Here is a 9,531-nt window from a genome sequence, read left to right as displayed (position 1 = left end):
ACTTTATTACTGATGACAATAAAATAAGCATTTTTCTTTGAGAATGTCCAGAAGAGTATTTTCTCAATGGAAATCCCACTCTTGTGTATTTAAAATTTATGGATTGCTGAAAAGACTATGATGGCACAGACTGTGGGTACCAATTCCAAAATTTGCATTTATTTCAAATTTATTTTTTGTGGAACTTGCTATCTCACCACATTTCCTTGTTCTAAGCAATACTCAAATCAGATTTACATAAGTTTGCATACCCACATACCTAAAACACTGAAAATGTACACTTGTAATAAAAAAGCTACTGTAATGAACTTACTGATATACTACAGGCAAGTAGACAAAGAGCTTTGCTCTTTAAAGCAACTGTAACAGTAACTAAAATTTCACCAAGCTTCACCTTTCCTCTTTAACAAATTTACACGTTGCAATTCAGTTGGCTTAGTTGAGCCTATGGTATTAAGGAGGTCTGTATATAACTGAAATTATCAGAGTCCTATTCCAAGAGCTGGGGAACGTGAACTTCTTCCAAAGAACATGAAAACATCACTAGGCTGCTGATATTCTTTCTCATTTTCTGACTCATAACTCATCTGTGTCTGCCTTAGCCCAACGCCTCTCATCAGATGCAGGATCACAGAGCAACCTAGGTTGGAAGGGACCTTTGGAGGTCACATCATCCAACCCCCTACCCAAAGCAGCCCAATTAGATCAGGTTTCTCAGGGCAACTTTCTCTACATTCTGTGTTTCTTTCCATTCTCTCCACTCATACAGCCACATCCTCCTTCTTCATGGCTTTAGTTCCCCACAGTGTTACTTTTTACTATTGGGGAGCCAAAGCAGTACGTGAGAATGAGCAGAGCAGTCAGTCTATGGACAGGAGGTGAATGAGGATGTGGTAGAGCAGATAAGGTTTAGCAGGAGGTGGTGGAGGAGAAAGAAGGGTGGGAGGAGCTGCTGGGGAGACCAAGGTTATGCAAAGGATTGGGGAAGCGGCTTTGTGGTAGGAAGGAATGCAGTTTCTGTGCTTTAAGGGCTCCCTCTGAGCTTCTGTTTTAACTTCCCAGCAGTAAGCAGCACTGCTCTTGATATGAGAAGCCCTTTGACGACTAGTGCCTTTGTGCAGAATGGTTTGATTCCTCTGCCTTATGCAAAGTTAAGAATGTTTGGGTGCTGAGCTGAGCATTTGTGTATACAAATCAGTTCGGGGTTTTTTAGATTTAACTAATTTTCTGAGTTTTGAGTGTCTGCCTTCAGAAACATAATTCTAGATGTCTTCTTTAGACATTCCCTCTTCCACTTTTTTCCGACTCACCAACACTGTACTTTCCCTTCATCAGCCAGTCCAAGCTATCCATTCTTAGCATTTTGTTCAGCTTTTCTCTATATCTACACTCAGCTGCCAGATGCCTCCATATTTACTAGATCCCAGACCCTTTATCCTCAATGTCCATTTTGAACTTTTGCCCAGCCAGTCTTATTTCTTCCTGTCAGGCCCACTTTTCTCACTTGTGCCTCCGCTCAGCTTCTCTTTATGCGGATGGTTCTCAGTTCCAATGCATTTGTTCAGCCATTTATAGCTTTCCCATCTCACATCCTCTTACAGTTTCAGTCTTATCACCTACTGAGTCCTAAGTCCCTTCCCTCCCCGCTGTTTCTATCCCAGCTCTCCATCTACTATTCTTGTCCTTTGAGGATCTATTTCAAACCCTTTCCGTAACGTCTAGCCTCAATTTTTCTCCTGCCGATCCATGCCCTTCAATCACATATATTCATTTCCTTGTCCCACTCAACCCGGTGTGATTCCTTCTCTCTCTGAAGGTCCAATTATTTGCCCCCCACAAGCTGTCCCTTCCTTTTTGGTGTACCTGAGGGAGATGATGTTTGGAACACAGGGCATATATGCCATTTGCTCTTAGTTCAAGTGTGTGGATTCAGTCCAAGTCCCACAGTAACCAAGAGATAAATGCATACAAAGGTCTGCTGATCCATGCACTGGACCAGATTGACAGAATCAAAACTTCTTCAGATGATAAAATCTAGAAAGTTCTCACTGAGCATATGCAGACTGCAGGTTTTTTCTATAGTCTAGAATATGGTTATCATGAAGCCAGTTAAAAGCACATCCCTGAAATGAAAGAAAGTTGCTGTCAAATGTCCAGAAAGAACTCAAATACGGAGTGCAAAGGGTAGGGATACAAAATGGTTGTGTAGAGGAAAGTTCATATAAGCAGAACCAGCACTCAAATCTCGTAAGTCTTTGTGAACTCAAGTTGTCACTAAGGCCAAATGCCTTTGCACTGTACACACCAGAGTTCTGTGATTCAAAAGCTCAAAAGAAACAGTCTTAAGTGAGCTTTAGGCTGGATATCAGGAACAGTTTCTTCACCCAGAGGTTGGTTGGTCGCTGGAACACAGTTCCCCAGGGAAGTGGTCACAGCACTAAGCCTGCCAGAGTTCAAGAAAGGTTTGAACAACATTCTTAGGCACATAGCATGACTCCTGGAATTTTCCTGTGCAGGGCCAGGAGTTGAACTTAATGATGCTCGTGATGATCTCTTCCAACTCAGGATATTCTATTATTTTATGATTCTACGAGCAGTCGAGTGAATGAGTCCTGCTGGGCCTGTGCTCTGCAGTGAGCCACCTCAGGTGTCCCACCATTAACACCAGTAAATCTGCTGTTGCTAGAACTGAGAGTTAATTATGCTGCCTTGTCCTCAGAAACTGTTGAATCATGGAGGAGATGGTATTTTCACAAAACAAAACCAAACAAAGAGGCAGAGAGACAAATGAACAGAGATAGAAACAAGACATTAAATGGCATGACAGAAACTACCAGCCCAAAGTAGAAAAGCAATATATAGATTTTGTTCCTGGATAGCTACATTTGAACAAAGTTGCAACGACCTAAATACATAACCTTTTAATAGGAAGTTGGACAGTCTTATTAGAAGGAGATGTTGTTAACTTTGGTTATAGATAATCCTTGGGTTTCTTCGCATAAGCCATGTTGCAACTATCCAAAATCACACAGCCTGTCACTGCAGGCCACCTATTACTGTCATTTTTTAACTTGACCTTGAATTACATGATGAAAGCCACTGTTTGAAGCGCAGAAGAATAATTTCAGACTTGTAAGATAATTCTGACAAGCAAGGACATCCTTTTCCCTCTCCCTCATTATTTTAGCACAGGCCCAGAGACATTTATTACATGTTGCTTCACTGTTCATGGACATCAGTTTCATTTGAATAGAGGATGGAACTTAACACGCTTTCTAAAAAATTATCTTGTGTTGCAGTGCATTCGTAAAAAGTTATCAAAATCTACTACACATCTATTTTGGGATAGTGTAGCCATTGCAATTATGTATTTCATTTGCATAGCAGTTCAGTTATTTAAAATTGTGACATAAATAAATAAATATAGAAAATGCCAGAAAAAGTTTACTATTACAACAATGCTGCCACCTGGTAACCTGAAGTGTAATAGCAGAGAAAACATTCTTTTTGTCCTACCTTGAACATGGAGATATATTTAAAATGTTACTTTAAATAACATTTAAAATCACAAAAGCTGCAAAATTATTACTAAATAGGATCATTTCCCTGCATCAGAGTAAATCATTCTCATGGCTCTGTTTCATTGTGGGGAAGAAATAATTCATACCTTCCCCAGATTAAACCTGATTCTGAATCTTGGAAGGTATCTATGGAGAATAACCAACTAAGGGACTGACTCACCACAGTGCTTGAATTCAATAAGCTTGATTTTGAGCACATAAGTAGTCAGAATTAAATCCACATTTAAAGTTATTCGAGTACCCCAGTAGCTCAGTAAATGAAAACTATACCACTAAATATTTACAGAAAGAATCAAATCTACAGTGAGAAAGATATGGCCTAGATAAAACAAAATTCTGAGAAAAGAGACACAAAGAAAATAAGATGTCAGGTGTTGTTGTCATAGGTGAAAAATCCATTAATTAAAAGGAAAATGTTACAACCACATTAAATAAAGAATATTTATTTAATTAAATAAAAACACATATGATGTTTGGGAAATGTTAAATGCATTGAGAAAAAGTTCCCAAGCACTTATGAGAGTCCATAACTTTTAAAGCCTAAAATAGTTTCTAAGTATCTGTAATAAATAAGCAACAGAGAGTGCAAAAGAGAATAAACTTATTTACATGATCCCAGGAAGAATCAATGGGATGAACTCCTGCCCAGTGCATTCCTTATGCTAATAAAGAAATGCAGAGTGTATTGTTGAGCTGTGTTTTCTAATACAAAATGCAAATGCTTCGTCATCTTATTATATATATTTAGCCTAGCATATTAGATCTTTTTTGATTAGCATAAACTTCTTTCAAATGCCCCAGGAAATAAAGGCTCATAGATAGTTACTGGGATACCACCCTTAAAAAACACATCCTTAAAATCCAATCTAATGACTGAGTGTATCTCCTTTGAATAACAACACAATTTTGATTATCCCATAGATTTCCAGAGAAGTATAAGAACACAATTATTCTGCAAACCATGTGATGGCAGGATGAATTCCCTATTTGTCCTGGAGGAAGCAGGACCCTTCCATCACCAGCATAGTGATGGTAGTGACCTCTTTCAGACATACTATTGTCAGACACATGCCTGGTAAATTTAAAGACAAAAACCTGTCAGTTAGAAAGAAGAAAACGAAGGAAAATGCTTCTGTATGTAATGTCAGGTTTAAAAGTGTTCTAATGTGTGACTGTAAAATACACAACTGTATTTTTTGTCCAAAAAAATTGGAGGAACTGTAACAAAAGTATAGAAAAAAACCAGCATTCAGACGCTGAATGGCAGATTCTGTTCTCTGTTTTGCCAGGAGATGAGGATCAGCACAAGGAGCACAGGCACCAACTTAAAAGAACAAGAGCATAAATTTACTGTAGTGCAAAACAGCAAAGAATTTCGAAAGAAGCAAAGAATTATAGAAGGATAAGCTTAGTAATGCACCTATTAATTACTACAAAGAGTATCTATAGTGATGAAGAAAGATACATCACTAGTTACCCCTTTAATACATTACCATGATCATCATCCAGACCTGCACATCAGCTGGGGAGTCCCTGATCAGCACCAAGGGCCTAAGAACCATTCCTGGTGACTGGGAAATCCTATGCAGTGCTTCCACTAGTAGGTGAGGCTTCTGTCTTCGCTGTGAAAAGGGCCCAGCTTTTAAACTGGTAAACAAATAAACTTACATCACTATTTAGTGAAGAAAATATCTGGCTATCTTCTCTGCTTGGATTTCACCCAGAGCCTGACCAGGGCTCAGAGGAAAATCAAGGGAGTCAATTTGGACTATCTACTGTCAAACAAGGCCAGCCATCTATTTCCATGGCCTTGACCAGTCTCTAAATGCCAAAAGATAGACATATTCATATCTCATTAATGAACAGATACAAATCTTCATTAATAAGCGAATACCCACATATCTTACTAGCAAGCATACATTTTTACACAGGTGTAGTATTACATATTTTACTAAGGATTATACAGAATTTTGGCTAAATATAACATTAGGTATGAAGGTTCATCTGGAGATTCAGACCTCAGCACTTCTTCCAGAACAAGAGAATATTAAAATTAGAAGATGAAATATTCAGAATCAACAGTAGAATTCCTATTTTTAATATCTGCATTTCGACAGTGGAATCATCACTATTGGAATTAACTATTGACTCCAAAGAGTTAATGTCATTATAGAGAGAAATGAGTATTTAGGTGAATCAATAACATTGAGCATTCCAAGAAATTTGAAGAAATATTTAAGATGTACTTGAGCCAATATCTATTGGCATTAAGAATGAGTTCTCTGTGAGATGCGCATTACTCCATGTTTAATTATTCCAAGATTCCCAGTTTGTGCTTTGAAGCACCTCCTGTTGGACACTCGCAGAGAACAAACACAGGCTTGGCGTGTATGATAAATACTGTAAGTCTGTATTTTAAAGAGTTTGTATATAAATATACTTTTAAACACTTAAAAATGGGTTTATTTCCACTTACACCGTTTTAATTAACAGTAATAAAGGCCTATGGTGCTAACTACAAAAAAACTTCAGAACTGAACATTGTTTTGAATACAAATCTAACGTAACTTCTTGGCATACTGTGTACTTTGTCAAATCAAGAATCTCAGAAAGTACCATATAAGCTTTCAGTAAAATAATTGTTTGCTAATAGGGGAGGGAGAAAGGATGAAGTAGTGCAACTAAATTTTCTAGGCAAAATGATCCCTGAGGAGGGTTACTTGTGGCAGGAAATCTGCAGTATATGAGAAAACTGTGGTTTAAACATTTTTCAAAATGGCTTTCTGTAGTCTCTTTGCTAACTCATGCTTTCTTCTTCCTGACACCCCCTGTGAAGGACTATTGTATCCCATGCAGGAATGTCCTGGGAAGATGTCCTAAGGTGTTCTCATTGGACCTTGTTAACCCCTTCCTGTCATTGGGTGTTCCTGTAAGCCCCTTGAGACTTCTAATTGGTTACTCTGTGAATCTTCCTAACCCTATAAATGTAACCCCCCCAACAATAAACTCTCTCTTGCCTCCTCTGCACGCCGGTGTGCTGTCTCTGTGCCTGCCATGGAGCCACGTGGGTGGGAGGAGGGGAGAGCACCTCTCCTCGCCAGGCTCAGGACCTGAAGAAACCCCTGGCAAGTTCCCTCCCCATCCGCTTAAGCCATCGGAAATGGTTCCTCAGATGGAAATGGAACTAGAACTGGGCCAGCCCCACGCCATGGGGTGGCCAGAGTTACTAATCACAATTACAAGAGGCTCATGTTTTAAATACTGCGTAAGTGACTTCTAGTCATTAATTTTCTTTTTAAATATTATTTGTTTCAAAACAATATTTCTTTGTAAACATTATTGCTTTGTAAACACTATGTCAAGGACAACTAAGCTGAGAAAAATTGTGGTTCTGATCACAGTCCACCTCTGAATAATCTAAACAGGTATTTATTTATTTCTCCGTGATAGCTCTGCCTCCCGTGGCCTCTGTTTTCTAAGGCCGCATGCAGACAGCTTTCTTCCTAGAAGAGATCTGTGTGCAGTTCCAGCACAGTAGTGTGTTGGGGATCAAGTCTGAAGAGAAGAGGGAGTTAATGGCATATCTATAATACAGAGAAACAATTAAGAAAGGAATAGCGATCTTCGCTAGTCAAGTGACAGATTTTTTCACACTGTGAGACCCAAGCTCTTTAAACGGCTTCAAGACAAAATAAATAGCTGAAATTTTCTGACTCCCGGTAAAATGCCTCAGGCACAGTATAGTAGGTCAAAAACATAACATGATAACTTGTACTCCACTAGAAACAGAGGCAACGGAAAATATACATAGGTGACATCCTGCTCATCTTCCTCATTCATCCATAAAGAATTCCTCTAAGTGAAGGGGAGGAACTATTTGGCCCAGAATCAGGAGAGGTGTCAGCAGGCACTCTCGCATGTTCACATTTGTCCTATCAGCCTACCCAGAGAGTCAGATGTGAATGACAGACATAAAGCACGGTGACTGATGAGCTGCATGCACACTGGTCCATTCTGAGCTCCCTGTCAAAAGAAGAAATCCTTCAGATTGAGGTTTTTACAGGATAGTAAAACTGGAAAAAATGAATACCACAACCTTTTTTAGAAATTATTTTTTTCAATACTTGTTCTGGCTAAAATACGCTAAATATTTGGCCTACAGAATTTCTCTGGTAAAGCTTAAAACTCAAAATGGATATACCATCAACTCAATAAAAGAATGAGTGTCCACAGTTACTATTTTGGCATACACTAAGTGTATGAATAAATAAAAAGCAATGACTGGAGCATGAAATGGCCATACTAGAATAATTTTCTAGTGAGGTTTTCTCCCAGACCTTTTCTATATAATTAAGCAAAAATTAAAACTTCTAGAGGTGTGAAAGAGAACCCTGGAGCTATTTTTAAAATTATACTTAAAAGAAGAAATAAAAAACTCTCTAGGTATCAAGAAATGTATGCTGTGGATCTAGTGGGTGGATGGGAAGGGAGGACTGAAACTATTTAAGTAGTGTCATGCTTTCTACTTGTGACTGCAAATGTCAGTAATGCATAAGTGTCTCTGCAAAAGAAAATTCTTTCCTACAGGTTCACATTTAGTTCTACAAATATGGTCTCTGGTAGAAGAGGAGAAAAAGAGACAAGAAAAACACTCTCTGAGGGTCTGTTCAGTTCTGACATAATTATAACAATAACAAAGATTTAAATAGGTAGCAAGAATGCAAGAAGATACACACTTAAAGTAAGAACTAGCATACAGAAGATTTAACTATCAGATCTAGTTTCCTGAATGTGCTATAAACACAGCAGTGTAGGAATTCCTAATGCAATACATGCCTGAAGCTAGAAAGTGTACCGTACGCATGTGCAACATCATATTGTGCTCTGGTTTATACCAACAGATCAGTGGTAGCCAGTCTTGGGTGGTTTGAGCTCTCTGGCTCCTGGAACTTGGCTATATTTATCCCAGCTGATGTAGCCTGTCAAGTGTGTTCTGCTGTTTGATAAGGTGCTGTAGTTGACAACAGTAGGGGATCAAGGGGAGGAGCAGGATGGGGGCTTCCATCAACTGTTTCTTTAGGGAGTTTCAAAAGCCCTGCAGTCACATTCCTGTTTAACTCGGACCCTACTTTCTAGATACAACTGGGAGCTTCATCAGAAACAAAGTGAAGATGCCAGAGCCTCTAAAGAAAACAGGTAAGGATCATAACTAACAGACAAAACCTAAGAATAGCTTGACAGAAAAAGTGTGAGTAGATTATGCATTCTAGAGAAATGAGATGCCACAGTGGAAAAACAAATAGAAAGGAAAAAAAAATTGCATTTTTTACAATTATAAATATAAGAGATATTGAGTGATCTTGCAGAGAAATCAGACTGGTTTGTCAACTCTCAGCCACAAAATTTTCTCAAGAGACTTTGGATGAGGAAAAATTAGAGGTGAAATTTATTTAATACTCAGTTTCTTTTAATTTCTCATTTCCTTTCCTAGTAACCTTTAGGACTCCAGAAAAAAAAAAAAAGCTTGTAGTCTCTCTCTTGGACAGTTAAAGAGTATAAGCCTCTCCTGCTTTTATTTTGGGGTTTATTGTTAGTGAAATCTCTGTGAAAATGAAAGCAAACAGGACCTGGTTGAGAGCTTATTCTTTCTCTTTCTTCCAGCCAGTGACAATAGAGCTCTAGGAAAAAAGACAACATTGTACTGTGAAGAATATATGCAATTGCTTTTCCCTCACCCTACTCCATCCTTTCCCCTTGAGCCAGAAGACAACTAGCCCTTCTCAGAAAGCCAAGGTCATAGAGCCACAGAGAAAAATATCAAGAAAATATTTCAGATTTATGAATGTTGTAATTTAAAATCTACAAATAAGGAATCACTCAGATGCTGCCCACACAGGGGAGGCCTAAGATGGGGTGCAAGGTGCAATGAGTCTGGTTTTTTGAGAATAAC

At 38.6% G+C, this 9,531-nt stretch overlaps 1 protein-coding gene across 1 annotated transcript in view; it reads left to right on the top strand.

Moving 5' to 3' along the window:
* The first annotated feature begins 8,627 nt into the window (after positions 1–8,627).
* Positions 8,628–9,531, top strand: part of MYBPC3 (myosin binding protein C, cardiac) — a 61,889-nt gene continuing 60,985 nt past the window's right edge. The window contains exon 1 of the mRNA XM_027642490.1: positions 8,628–8,777. Within this exon, the coding sequence (XP_027498291.1) occupies positions 8,753–8,777 (25 nt within the window). The 5' untranslated portion in view covers positions 8,628–8,752. The remainder of the gene's footprint in view (positions 8,778–9,531) is intronic.

Source organism: Corapipo altera, unplaced genomic scaffold (genome assembly GCF_003945725.1).
Source record: "Corapipo altera isolate COAL_440 unplaced genomic scaffold, ASM394572v1 23b, whole genome shotgun sequence".
Lineage (NCBI taxonomy): Eukaryota > Metazoa > Chordata > Aves > Passeriformes > Pipridae > Corapipo > Corapipo altera.
The sequence above is the reverse complement of the archived record's forward strand: the minus strand, read 5'-3'. Positions and strand labels throughout refer to the sequence as shown.